Source organism: Saimiri boliviensis, chromosome 2 (genome assembly GCF_048565385.1).
Source record: "Saimiri boliviensis isolate mSaiBol1 chromosome 2, mSaiBol1.pri, whole genome shotgun sequence".
Taxonomy (NCBI): domain Eukaryota; kingdom Metazoa; phylum Chordata; class Mammalia; order Primates; family Cebidae; genus Saimiri; species Saimiri boliviensis.
Genome location: NC_133450.1, coordinates 6,267,572 through 6,282,347, shown reverse-complemented (window position 1 = coordinate 6,282,347; position 14,776 = coordinate 6,267,572). Strand labels below are relative to the sequence as shown.

The window sequence follows — 14,776 nt, the reverse complement described above, 5'->3', positions numbered from 1 at the left end:
GAGTTCAAGCCCAGCCTGGCCAACATGGTGAAATTTCACCTCTACTAAAAACACAAAAATTAGCCAGGCATGGTGGTGGGCACCTGTAGTCCCAGCTACTTGGGAGGCTGGGGCAGGAGAATTGCTTCAACCTGGGAGGCAGAGGTTGCAGTGAGCCAAGATCATACCATTGCTCTTTAGCCTAGGTGACAGAGCAAGACTGCCTCAAAAAAGAAAAACAAAACAAGATAAAACAAACAAACAAAAAAAACCCATGCAGATACAAAAGCAATGCATATAGAAAAAACGTGCATATACAAAGCTGGTCATCAGTGCACAGATCAAGAAAGAACCTTTCTAGTACCCCAAGAACCCTTCGCGTGTCTCCTCCTATTCCCTAGCCATCTTCCTCCCCAGAGTGTTTCTGACTTTTAACAACATAGATTAGTTTTGCCTGTTTTGCAATTCATATGAATAGAATCATACATAAGTACTCTTTTGTGTTTGGATTCTCTTGCTCAGCATTATGTTAATAAGATTCATCCCTCTTTGCTCAGGTGGTTGTAGGTTACTTGTATTGCTGTATAGTATTTCATTGTATAAATAGACCACAATCTTTTATTCTTCTGTTGATGGGCATTTGGGTAGTTTTCAATTTGGGGCTATTACAGAGTGCTGCTTTGGGGGTCATATGGAACATTTTGAACCCAGCACTACTATGGTATCTTGAAGAGAAGTGACTTTTAGCACATTGGCTTATAGTCTTCTGAACTACAGATACTGGCACATTCATAGTGGGTCCTGTCAGCAGTGGCAGTGGTATAGCAGCACCCTTAAATGGCTTCGTGAATAGAGGGCATTGAAAAGAGGGAACCAGAGCAAAAAAGGAAGAAAAAGATGGATGCCGTATGAAGGACTATGACTGACAGACTGGTTCATGAGCCTACTGAGACAAACCTGTCATGAACTCCAGGCTACTGGCTACTGATAGGAATATAATTTTAAATTAGAACTACAACCAATAGAGATCTGGAAACATCTGAGTTGCCCCCATTTTTAACGTTTAAGTTCAGGGGTACAGGGGGGATTTGTTATATAAGTAAACCTGTCGTGGGGGTTTGTTGTACAGATTATTTCATCATTCAGGTATTAAGCCTAGTATTCATTAGTTATTTGTCCTGACCCTCTCCCTCCTCCCACCGTCCACCCTCTGATGGGCACCAGGATCTGTTTGTTCCCCTCTATGTGTCCATGTGTTTTCATCATTTAGCTCCCACTTATAAGTAGGAACATGCAGTGTTTGGTTTTCTGTTCCCGCATTAGTGTGCTAAGGATAATGGCCTCCAGCTCCATCCATTTTCCTGCAAAGGGCATGATATTGTTCTTTTTTATGGCTGCATAGTATTCCATGAAGGATATGTACCACATTTTTTTAATCCAGTCTACCATTGATGGGCATTTATGTTGATTTCATGTCTTTGTTATTGAGAATGGTGCTTCAGTGAATGTACACATGCACATGTCTCTATGATAGAATGATTTATATTCCTTTGGGCATATATCCAATAATGGGATTGCTGAATCAAATGGTAGTTCTTTCTGTCTTTAGGTCTTTGAGGAATTGTCACACTGCTTTCCACAATGTTTGAATTAATAATTTACACTCTTATCAACAGTGTATGTGTTCCTTTTTCTCCACAACCTTGCCACAGTCTGTTATTTTTTGTCTTTTAAATAATAGCCATTCTGACTGGTATGAGATGGTATCTCATTGTGGTTTTAATTTCTCTAATGATCTGAACACAGGAACCAGCAAAGATTTCATGATGAAGATGCCAAAAGCAATTATAACAAAAGCAAAAATTGACAAATTGGATCTAATTAAACTAAAGAGCTTCTGCACAGCAAAAAAGCTATCAATAGAATAAACAGACAATCTACAGAATGGAAGAAATTTTTTACAAACTATGCATCTGACAAATGTCTAGTATCCAGCATCTATAAGGAACTTGGATAAATTTATAAGAAAAAGACAACTCCATTAAAAAATGGGCAAAGGACATGAACAGACACTTTTCAAAAGAAGACATACATGTGGTCAACAAGCATATATATGAGTTCCCCTTTTATTATTTGCTATGAGGGAATTGTGTCTTATTAGTTTTTGTGTCCCAGCACAAAGCCTGACACCCAGCAACTGCTAACAAAATATTTGTGGATTTATTTAATGCGAGTTGGGAGGAGGTGGAGAACAGAGGGTGGGGAGCATCACATATAAATGCACATGCTTCAAATGTGATGATCTCTTCCTGAGGTGATCAGACCAAAAATACAAAACGGAAACACGATCTGTGCCATGAGTCCTGGCCCTTTTTGCTTCTGCCAGCGTGTGTGAGGAGATGCAGAGGCAAATTCCGTGGCAGTTAGAAAGAGAACTGGCGGCCAAGATGGAGCGGAGGGAACATTTAACCTTAACTTTCCACAGTCCTGAGGTTCCCAAAATAAAGGGGGACCGGAAATACCAAAGGGTGAGGAGGAACATAATTGAAAGTCAGATGGGAAGAAGAGGACTTACTTAAAGGCGGGGCTAGACTGAGCATCCTAAAGACAGAAAAGATCACCCTGAAAATTGTGTGTGTTTTTTTAGGAGTAGGGATAGATATCCATAAATCAAACACACATGGGAATGCTTGAGGTAGAGAAGAGTAGGTGACCCGGGGGATCAGAGGTTATCCTTTCGAGTAGGCAATATTTCCCTCATCCTTGTAGCCTACCCTCCCTGCCAAAAAACATCCAAGTGCCTCGATGTCATCTCAGAGGCGGCAGCAGCATGTGGTTCAGACACACATCTACATCCGAATGCTCTGTGGCAGCCTTTGTAGTTTTAGCCTCTTAATGCTGATCGGCATGTCCCCACTGAACTGGGTGCAGTTCCTGGTGAACAGGAATGGCCTTGAGCTCTACGCAGGACTCTGGACCTTATGCAACCATGAGCTGTGCTGGAGCCACACACCCAAGCCACCCTGTGAGTGACACCAAATTAAATGCCACAGGCCCCCCACAATTTCAGAGCTTTCTGTTCACACAAATCGGCCCTTCATCCTTCTTCCTCCAAGATCTTTTGGCCTTCACCTCTCCAAGTGCAGGATGGATCTCAGCCAAGTTGTCAATGTAGTCATTTCTTTGGTATCCTGAGTGTACCCTTTTTCCCTCCTATTCTAGATTGTTTTCAGTCCTAAATAATGGGTTATACTCTCTTTACTCTATGGGAAGAACTGTTTGTTTGTTTGTTTGTTTGTTTTTTAGAGACAGGATCTTGCTCTATCACCCAGCCAAAGTGCAGTAGCACTATCATTGCTCACTGCAGCCTCCACCTCCAGGGCTCAAGCAATCTTCCCACTCAACCTCCTGAATAGGTGGGACTACAGAGGTGTGCCACCACACCTGGCTAATTTTTAAAATTCTTTTCTAGAGACAAGGTCTCATTATGTTGTCCAGGCTGGTGTCAAAGTCCTGGCCTCAAGTGATCCTCCCAAAGTACCAGGACTATATGTGAGCCACCATACCTGCCCTAGGAAAAACTCTTTTGTCATTTACAAGGTGTTACTGCTAAGCATTGTGATTGATATTCTAATGTGTCTTGCTAAATTAGAAGAGAAGTGACAGATCAAAGCTGGAAGATAAGCAAATATCTTAACCTCTGTTACATTTAACATTCAAGGTCAGCTTGTTCTTCTAGCAGTGGAAGAGAACTTAAATCTAGGTTAGATATGTGATACAAGAAATGCCTGCTATGAAGATAATATTTATGTCAAATTTTATGTGAATTTAAATAAATCTGAAAGTGCAACACAACATATTTCAAAATAAGTTTTTGATTGGGAGGCTGCAGCGGGTGGATCACGAGGTCAAGAGATCGAGACCATCCTGGTCAACATGGTGAAGCCCATCTCTACTAAAAATACAAAAAATTAGCTGGGCATGGTGGCGCGTGCCTGTAATCCCAGCTACTCAGAAGGCTGAGGCAGGAGAATTGCCTGAACCCGGGTGCAGAGGTTGCGCTGAGCCAAGATTGTGCCATTGTACTCCAGCCTGGGTAACAAGAGCGTAACTCCGTCTCAAAAAAAAAAAAAAAAAAAAAAAAGTTTTTGGGGCTAAAAATATCATATGCATGAGTTTTCCAATCAAATCAAAAACTTAGAGGAAAGATAACATTACACTGACAGTTTTCCCATCATTCACAAGACAACAAATTTACACAAAGAAATTTATATCTTGTGGGTGATGGAAAATAAAAGATGCTGGCTGTCCTCAGCATCTTTATGAAAATACACTGAGTAGGCATCAGTTGGGCACAGTGCTGAGCAAGGCACTAATGATAACAGTAAGAAATTATAAGGTTTCTATCTGGCGTTATAAAGAGGGAAATGCTATTAAAAGAGGGAAAATATGTGATGTGTGTATTCATCTGTGTTAGCATAGACTATGTCTCAAAGTGCATCTATGAAACCAGGGCCTATGGAGAAAAATATTGGGTGGATATTGTGAAAGAAAACATGTATAAGTAAACCATCTAATCTTTCATGTAAGCAGGAGTCCCATCTATTCTACTCACATAAGCAGGAGGGGAGCACCTGAGCCCTACTCTGAGGTAGAGCATCATTTATTCGGCCGTGGGATGTGACATTTGAAATTAAGGGGCAGTATCCTGCATGATCTTGAGAAGAAACTAAATCAAAGGCAGGCAGACAATTCAATGGTATAAAAAGAAAAACTAGAGGAAATATTTGCAGCAATTATGAAAGATAAAGGTTAATGGCCTTAATATAGTAAAAGGATACACAAAGTATTAAAAAGACAAAAACTCAAATAAATGAGTTCTCTTTGAACAGACATGCACAAAACAAGAACTATTACTGTCTAATAAACATAGTAAAAGTAATTTAATCTCAATCAATCATTAAAGAAAGGTAAATCAAATGAATAACAAGATGCAACTTTTCAACCAGCACATTAACAGATTTTTAAATGATAATGCAACTGCTATACACTCCCATACACATTACTGTACATACCATGCAATGGTATAACCAAACCAATATGATTAGGTATATCCAGAGACTTAAAAATGTTCACCTCCGGCCAGGCGCAGTGGCTCACACCTTGTAATCCTAGCACTTTGGCAGGCTGAGGCGGCAGATCACCTGAGGTTGGGAGTTCGAGACCAGTCTAGCCAACAGGGAGAAACCCTGTCTCTAGTAAAAAATACAAAATTAGCCGGGCATGGTGGTGGATGCCTGTAATCCCAGCTACTCAGCAGGCTGAGACGGAAGAATTGCTTGAATCCAGGAGGTGGAGGTTGTGGTGAGCCAAGATCATGCCATTGCACTCCAGCCTGGGCAACAAGAGTGAAACTCCATTTCTTTTTTTTTTTTTTTGAGACGGAGTTTCGCTCTTGTTACCCAGGCTGGAGTGCAATGGCGCGATCTCGGCTCACCGCAACCTCCGCCTCCTGGGTTCAGGCAATTCTCCTGCCTCAGCCTCCTGAGTAGCTGGGATTACAGGCACGCGCCACCATGCCCAGCTAATTTTTTGTATTTTTAGTAGAGATGGGGTTTCATCATGTTGACCAGGTTGGTCTCGATCTCTCGACCTTGTGATCCACCCGCCTCGGCCTCCCAAAGTGCTGGGATTACAGGCTTGAGCCACCACGCCCGGCGACTCCATTTCAAAAATAAAAATAAACATAATAAAAATAAAAAAAAGTTCATCTCCTTTGAGTCAATAATTCCATTTCTAGAAATTAATTCCAAAGAAATAACTAGAAATGGATTAAAATATTCAGGCAAAAAGATTAAGCTGCAATCATATTTATGTAACTGGGTGCCCAGGCTAGAATTTAGGCCTTAGATTATTATTTAAATCTTTAATAAATTAGGGCTGGGTGTGGTGACTCACACCTATAATCCTGTTACCAGAAAGGGGTCCTGATCCAGACCCTATAAGAAGATTCTTAGATCTTGGGCAAGAATGAATTTGAGGTAGGTCCATAGAGTAAAGTGAAAGCAAGTTTATTAAGAAAGTAAAGGAATAAAAGAATGGCTACTCCATAGGAAGAACAGCCCCGAGGGCTGCTGGTTGCCCATTTTTATGGCTATTTCTTGCATATTCACAAGGGGTGAATTACTCATAAATTTTCTGGGAAAGGGATGGGCAATTCCTGAACTAAAGGTTCCTCCCCTTTTTAGATCCTATAGGATAAGTTCCTGACATTGCCATGGCAAACTGTCACGGCACTGGTGGGAGTGTCTTTCAGTGTGCTAATGCATTATAATTCACATATAATGAGCAGTGAAGATGACCAGAGGTCACTTTTGTTGCCATCTTGGTTCTGGTGGGTTTTGGCTGGCTCTTACCACAGGCTGTTTTATCACAGCAGTGATATGATATTTTATGACCTGTATTTTGTGCTGACCTCCTATCATCCCGTGACTAAGAATGCCTTAACCTTCTGGGAATGCAGCCCAGTGGGTTTCAGCCTTATTTTACCCAGCTCCTATTCAAGATGGAGTTGCTCTGGTTCAAACGCCTTTGACATCAGCAATTTGGGAGGCTGAGGTAGGGGTCGCTTGAGCTCAGGAGTTTGAGACCAGCCTGAGCAACAAGACGAAACCCTGTCTCTACAAAAAATATAAATATTAGCTGGGCGTGGTAGTGGGCACCTGTAATTCCAGCTCCTCAGGAGGCCAAGGTGGGAGAATTGCTTGAGCCTGGGAGGTAGAGGTTGTAGTGAGCTGAGATTGTGCCACTGTACCCCAGCCTGGGCAAAAAGAGTGAGACCCTGTCTCAAAAGAAAAAAAAAACTTTAATAAATTAGAATCCTGAAATTATGTCACTTAAAGCAGTTTATTTCTTGGAGCCCTGGATTCACCTTTATGCAGATAAAGAAAATCAAGAAAATTAAGCTCCAGTCACTCAGATTTTCTAGAGTCACTTTGTCACTCATCTTTGTTTATGCTTTGTTTTATCTTTACAGAGTATAATTGTTTAGAGAAAGTCAACTGAGTCCTTAAGGTACATAATTATAAATTAAGTATCCACTTTATTTTCCATGTTGTTATAACTAGTTCTAATTCAAGAGTCAGTAATTGGGCCGGGCGCGGTGGCTCAAGCCTGTAATCCCAGCACTTTGGGAGGCCGAGGCGGGTGGATCACGAGGTCGAGAGATCGAGACCATCCTGGTCAACATGGTGAAACCTCGTCTCTACTAAAAATATAAAACATTAGCTGGGCATGGTGGCACGTGCCTGTAATCCCAGCTACTCGGGAGGCTGAGGCAGGAGAATTGTTTGAACCCAGGAGGCGGAGGTTGTGGTGAGCCGAGATCGCGCCATTGTACTCCAGCCTGGGTAACAAGAGCGAAACTCTGTCTCAAAAAAAAAAAAAAAAAAGTCAGTAATTAGTCTGCAATACAGATCTCATAAGGAAGCCCCCAAAATGTAATCAAAATGTCCAGGCCTCATCTTCCTGTGACAACAATATAATGTTATTATTGCCTGAATGCATTATTATTATTGTTTGTTTATCTATTTATTTATTTTTGAGATGGAATCTCATTCTGTTGCCCAGGCTGCAGTGCAGCGGTATGCTCTTGGCTCACTGCAACCTCTGCCTCCTGGGCTCAAGCAATTCTTGTGACTCAGCCTCCCGAGTAGCTGGGATTATAGGTGTGCACCACTGCACCCGGCTAATTTTTGTGTTTTTAATAGAGACGGGGTTTCACCATGTTGGTTAGGCTGGTCTTGCTCTCATGACCTCAGGTGATCCGTCTGCCTCAGCCTCCCAAAGTGCTGGGATTACAGGTATGACCACTGTGACCGACCTTCGAATATATTATTATCTAATAATTATTGTCCAATTCAATGACTTCAAACTTTTACCTACCGGATTGTAAGAATTTAGCTCCCCTCCCTGACAGTTTCCTCAGTCATTTTCACAAGTTTCACAGGGGCTATCTCTGGTGTGTTCAAGAATGTGCATGCGCATATTCCTATTCGCTGGGCTCATTTCAGGGTGTTGTGCTTCTGTCTCTGACTTCACCTGGATCTAGATGACTGATAGCTTCTCTGCTGTGGCTGTTGCTAATGGGATGTTGAAGGGATGGGAGGAGAGGACACTAACCATCACTTTTACTAGGAAGTCTCAAGTGTAGAACAGACCCATCTGTTATTTTCCCATAGCACTGGTGAGATCAGGCTGAAATGTAAACGATATATTGCCACAGAGAGTAATTTGAACGGTTTTGCAGAGCGTAGGAAAGAAAGGATAAGCCTTTTTTAGTCAAGGCACTGGGCACTCTACAGTTAGTACTCTAGGAATACAATACACATTGGCAAGCTGTATAGGGATGCATCATTCTGGCACTCCAACTGGGTTACAGGGGAGCATAAATACTAAGCAGATTTCACAGACACCTCTTAAGGGTCCTAAGTCTCCACCAGGATCATTTCCATTTCAAAACCACCCCCTTTGGGCACCTCCTCTGAGCCTGGAGAAGTCATGTGTTGGCCTTCTCCACCTTGAATACAGTCACAATGGCAGCAGCATGGAAGTTCATATTTGGCTAAATAAGTGAGCTGATTCCCCAGCTTGTCTCCAGCAGCACCACTTTCTCAAAGCTCCCTGTTTAAGTCTTACCTCCATAACAGTAGAAGGAGATCCAGCCCATTATTTACAAACTGCCAAGTGGTGAATGTTCTCATTTCACTGAGATCTGAGGGGATGCCACAAAACACTACTGTTTTCTGGTTGGGTGGTGCCCCCTCCAATCTTGGTAGCTTTCACATCCTACCCAATGGTACTCTGAAGTGTGGCATTCCTAACTGATGCTGGACTGATCCTGAGAACACCTACAAAAATCTTACCAAGTTTTTCAGATTATTTGTACTTCCTCCCCAAACGGAAAGTGATATCCTTTCTCTTCCCAAGGTATTAGCTTCAGTAAGTTGGGAGGGGCGCCTTGGTATTCTTGTAACTTAAGTCCACATTAAAGTATATCACTAAGGAAAACTTCAGAAATGTTTGGATACAGTTGACCCACACAGGTGACACATGGGTGTTCATTTTATCTCAGGCACTCCTTTTTTCTAGACCAAGGCTGCTTACTGAAACATACAACCAGGGCCTTTTGTTACTTAGATCCTAAGATTTTTGAAACTTTGATGAGTAAGCTGCTGCAAAAACTGTTGTTTAAAAGCTGAAATTAGTTTTGGTGTTACCGGAGATGGAAGCTTGAAATCAGCTTTTGGACATTTATTTATTTATAGTAATATTAATTTAAAAAACTATAAAGTTAACCAAATGCAGATGTCTTAGACTCTGAATCTAAGTGTTAATTTGTTTATATAATTTGTTGTACATGATTATTCGTAATAGACTTGGTTACTTGGGGAATGTTAGACTCTTCTATGTTGCAAATCTTTAATTGTTCCTGTGGAGTTGTGAAGATCTCGTTTATGTAGTTTTCAGGAGATGAGATGGTAACACAGAGAGAACTGTAAGAAATACATAAAGTTGCAGTCTTCCCCTCATGGTAGAAGAGGGACTGGACTTTATACGTTAGACTGGAGTTGGACAGGAAATATTCTTGACAGTGCTTCTTGGTGTTTTGAATATTAGAATCATTTGAATTAGCATAAGCTAAAGAGTGAACTTATTTATAAAGATTCAGAAGAATCGTCCAGGTGTGGTGATCAAACCTGTGATCCCAGCACTTTGGCACGCTGAGGTGGGCAGATTGCTTGAGCTCAGGAGTTCAAGACCAGCCTGGGCAATGTGGTGAAGTCCCATCTCCACCAAAAATACAAAAAATTAGCTGGGTGTGGTGGTGCGCACCTGTGGTTCCAGATATGCAGGAGGCTGAACTGGGAGGATCACTTGAGCCTGGGAGGCAGAGGCTGCAGTGAGCAGAGATCACGCTACTGCACTCCAGCCTGGGTTACAGAGTGAGACCCCATCTCAAAGAAATAGATAAAGGAAAAAAAAAAAGATTCAGAAGAATCACACAGACTCCCAAGGCAGGAAGTTCACTGTACCTTAGAGGATTCCAGAGGAGGCTGGGATTTCAGATAAAGAAAATCAAGCCAGCTAGTCACTCAGATTTTTTAGAGTCACGTTGTCACTCATCGTTGTTTATACTTTGTTTTATCTCTACAGCTCAGTTTTTCCTGTTTATTAGTGTGTAAATGCCTAAAAGGTGATACTCCGGTCAAACTTTACATCTTCTCAGTTCAAGCAAGCAAAAGAGGAAATCCAAATCTCCAAGTGTAAGAATAAAATTGTTCCAGTATGGGTCAGGTTCCCATCCTTAGTCCAGTTTGCTATAGTCAGAGGGCCCAGGGCTAGAGACAAAGGCTGCTGGAGCCCATGGGGGACTGTGGACTAAATACCACAAAGGACGCCTGTTACCCTGGGCTTCACACAGCTCAATCTGGGCTTATGTACTAGCTGGCTACATATACTGCTAATTCTGAATAATCCAGTCTTCAGAAAATGTGCAGCTTGTGAATTATTATGTTTTAATGTGTCTCACTTGTTGGGGGCCACAGAGGAACTTAACCTCTGTGGGTAGGGGTGTGGTTTCTCTTAATGGAAATTCCTGTAATTCATTGTATTACTAAATGGCAGGTTCTAGAGAACAAAATGAAACAACGAGGCAGATATTAGACCGGATAAGCTTGATACATAATTTCTGCTCTCTGGGTTACTCAGAAGCTGGGCTTGGATTCTTAGGCATATAAGTGGTTAGAGAACTTTCAGTGGTGGGGGTGACTGGTCCCTGTTACATTGGGACAGAAAAAGAAGCTAGACAAGGAGCCACCTTATAAAGGATACTGAAGATATTCCTGGGTCTCTGATAGCTCAGAAAAGCTACAACTACTTGTAATTGTAAGTTACCTTCTAAATCTTCAATAAAATATTGCTGGGGAAATCAAAGGAAGAAACTGATCCATTGTAGGGATGTGGTAGCAAAAAGTAAGTTTGAGCACGTCCCTCCTGCTCTCTTACCAACATCCAGTCCACAGTGGGAAAGCCAAGGAGAAGACATCTAGATCCAAGACATGGAAGGAGAGGTGTGGCACTTGGATAAGGGCATTGGAGCAACTTGAACAAACATGATAGGACTTGGTGGGGACTCTCAGAATTTAAAAAAAAGGGAGACATTTTGTGGTAAGTTCCTGCAGTTTTGTAAATTGGAGCTTGAAATCATTGTAATATGGGAATTAAAGTAAATGTAGCTGGGTGCAGTGGCTCATGCCTGTAATCCCAGCACTTTGAGAGGCCAAGGTGGGTGGATCACCTGAGGTCAGGTCACTGACCAGCCTGGCCAACATAGTGAAACCCCGTCTTTACTAAAAAAATACAAAAATTAGCCAGGCGTGGTGGCATGCACCTGTAATCCCAACTACTCAGGAGGCTGAGGCAGGAGAATCACTTGAACCCAGGAGGCGGAGGCTGCAGTGAACCTAGATTGTGCCATTGCACTCCAGCCTGGGTGACAGAATGAGACTCCTTCTCAAACAAATAATAATAAAATAAATAAAGTAAATGTGACTTCATTTTGTAGTCATAGGCTGACAAGGCCTGTACATGCCAGATACAGCTGAAAGTGAAAGACAAATGGAACTAAGCAATGGGTAAATCATTAAGCAAAATATATTAATAGGATAGAATATTTTGTAGCCATTGAAAATAATATTTACAACAGATCTCTGGGGAAATCAAATTATATATTCTTAAGAAAAAAACCCACATGACATCTAGTATCATATCTACTATGTACAGAGGGTAGAAAAATAAAATATTAACAATGGTTTCCATTGGGGGGGTGGGTAAAAAAAAAGGTTTCCTCTAAGTAGTGGGATTGTGGTTGATTTTCTTCCTGCTTCTTTGTTCTTTTGTAGTCTTTTCAATACTTATGTTGAATGAGTATTACTTTTAGAATTAGAAACAAAAAGGTTTAATCTGTTTTGTCATTGGTCACACCTCTTATAAGCTAGTTTATATCTAAATCAATGTACACAGGAGTATTTGAATATTATCTTCATTTTAACAATCATAGTAAAGAAATTCCAAGCAAAAAGGATGCCATGTAGCAAGCTCTGCTCCATCCTCCTTTGTCCCTATATCCTTCTCTAAGAGTCTATCTGGCTTTCTTAAGGGAAGGTCCCTCACTGGACTAACCACACTCTTCCTTTTCTCTTCTTCATGCAGATTATCTCCAATATTCCAGGGCCTTCTTTCTCATCTCTATCTTCACCATACTCATTAGCCTTGGCTGGCTCTTCAGCTCTTGCCTCCCTAGTAGAGGAAGCATGACCACCAACTTGGATCTGAAGGTATCCATGCTCAGCTTCATCTCAGGTACAGACCGAGACTGGCAGGGAATACCATGGTAAAATAGTCAAGGTAACAAAGTTTCTCCATGAAACTCTCATACTCTTTTTCTTATCTCTTTGCTCTTCTTCAGTATCCCGTCAACTCGCCAGCTACCTGCCTTATCTAATTATATAGCACACATCTTAGCTGACTTTACCAGGGTATAAATCCTATTCTCTCATCTTGGTCAATCCCCAAGTTTTTATCTTTTTGATCCTTGCCATACGTATGGCCTCTGGAGGCCAAAGAGCTGGGTGGTGGCAGGGAAGGCAGACTGAAGATGCTGATGGATTATGACATCTTTCCTTCTGGTCCTAGCTACCTGCTTGCTCCTCTGTCTCAACCTGTTTGTGGCACAGGTTCACTGGCATACTAGGGATACCATGGAGTCAGATTTCCTATGGACCTATTATCTTAACTGGTGCAGTGACTTCTTTTACACGGTTGCTGGTGAGTTACTCCCCTGCTCTATGCTGGAAGGATGGATAGGGAAATCACTTCTGGAAAGGGAGGCATAATCTAGGAGAAATAGAAGCACTGACTGTTCCTTTTCAGAACACCGATATTTGGAGGGTCAGTATGGTGTAATGAAGAAAGGGTGGATTTTGGAGTGTGAAAACCTAGCATTAGCAACTTGTTATATCACAAAGTGAGGCATGGACAAGTTGAGAAACTTAGGCAAGACCACACAGAAAATAGTGGAACAGAAATCTGAATCCGGGAGGTTCAAGTTTTGTCCTAACCAGTCTGAGAAATACTATAATGCAATTGGAGCACAGGAGGGTAAAGTAACTCTGCTGGGGGAGAGAAGGGTTCACTGAAAAGATGCCTCTTAATGTGGTTATTAAAGGATGGGTAAGAATTTTAAAAGCCAAAAGACCATTACCTATTGAACCTGACCTCAAATTATTATCTTCCCCTAGGGATTATCTTTCTTCTCAACTACTTTACTTCCAGATCTCCTACCCATGATCAAAGTATCACTGTGATTCCAACAGAGATATCAAGGCTGGGGTTTGGTCCAGTGACTACAGTATCACCTGCTAAAAATGAAGGGCCAAGGTCTAAGATGAAATCTCAAAATGTGAGACAGAAAAATTTACCAAAGGCAGGACTGTGATGGTGATAGGAAAACCTAACTATTGCTTGTCTTAAAAGCAGGAGAGAAGCTGAGTTGGGAATGATTGCATAAATTCTTGGAAACCCTCCTAATATCATGTCCATATTTCTGGAGAAGACAGCATTAAAGCTAATGAAATGTCTTTTGTGTGCATTGGGTCAAAAATATGTATGATAGTCAAAAAGTAAGTAATAACTCACTTAAGAAAAATATTTCTTAAAAAAAAAAACAACAACATTGTTTAGAGTCATGAATGAAAGAAACTAGTGAAAGATGCAGTGTGTAGACCAGACATCTCTTTGGGTATCAGGGAACTCATGGACCGGAATGGCCCATGGAAAAGCACGTTAATTACTTCTGTTTGGAATTTTCTTTATTATATGTGGCTTTGGGTATACTCAGGATGGAAAGCACTTGGACAAATACTGTTGAATCTGAACTTGACAGCATACCAGAAATAGAACAAATATCAATGGATATAAGACCTACTCCTCAAAGGAACTGAGAGGTGCTGGGTAGATTATAGGGAATCCATGGGGTCTTATTTCCTGTGAGGATTGGTAATTTGAAATCTTTACGTAAAACCTATTACGTAAAACCACTGCTTCTCCCTAGGCAGGGAGCTACCTTAACCAGGCATCCATAAACTCCCTGAAATTCTATACAAAACTTGTATATGTATTCTTCTGTGAAGAGAGCCAGAGATTCCATCAGATTCTCCCCTGCCCCAAGAAGATAGGCTCATGTAAATTCCATCAAATTCTTTTTTTTTTTTTTGAGGTGGAGTTTCGCTCTTGTTACCCAGGCTGGAGTACAATGGCACAATCTCTGCTCACTGCTGCAACCTCCGCCTCCTGGGTTCAGGCAATTCTCCTGCCTCAGCCTCCTGAGTAGCTGGGATTACAGGCAGACGCCACCATGCCCAGCTAATTTTTTTTTTTTTTTGTATTTTTAGTAGAGACGGGGTTTCACCATGTTGACCAGGATGGTCTCGATCTCTTGACCTTGTGATCCACCCGCCTCAGCCTCCCAAAGTGCTGGGATTACAGGCTTGAGCCACTGTGCCCAGCTCCATCAAATTCTTGACAGGTCTGTGACCCCTTTGATTCCTTAAGCATCAACTATGTTTTACTGAGCCAAATAGGACTAAAGGGCTTCCTTCAGCAGATGTATAGTAGATAGATCGGTAGATAGATGATAGATTGATAGATGATTGATTGATAGATCTATATATCTATA

The 14,776-nt window shown here is 41.5% G+C and overlaps 1 protein-coding gene across 1 annotated transcript; it reads left to right on the top strand.

Moving 5' to 3' along the window:
- The first annotated feature begins 1,438 nt into the window (after positions 1 to 1,438).
- TMEM202 (transmembrane protein 202) lies at positions 1,439 to 14,363 on the top strand. Its single transcript, XM_003929659.4, has 5 exons — positions 1,439 to 2,507; positions 2,749 to 3,004; positions 12,253 to 12,402; positions 12,736 to 12,867; positions 13,341 to 14,363. Exons 1-5 carry the CDS (start codon positions 2,379 to 2,381, stop codon positions 13,535 to 13,537), a joined length of 864 nt encoding a protein of 287 aa, XP_003929708.2. The 5' UTR covers positions 1,439 to 2,378; the 3' UTR covers positions 13,538 to 14,363.
- The last annotated feature ends 413 nt before the right edge of the window (positions 14,364 to 14,776 follow it).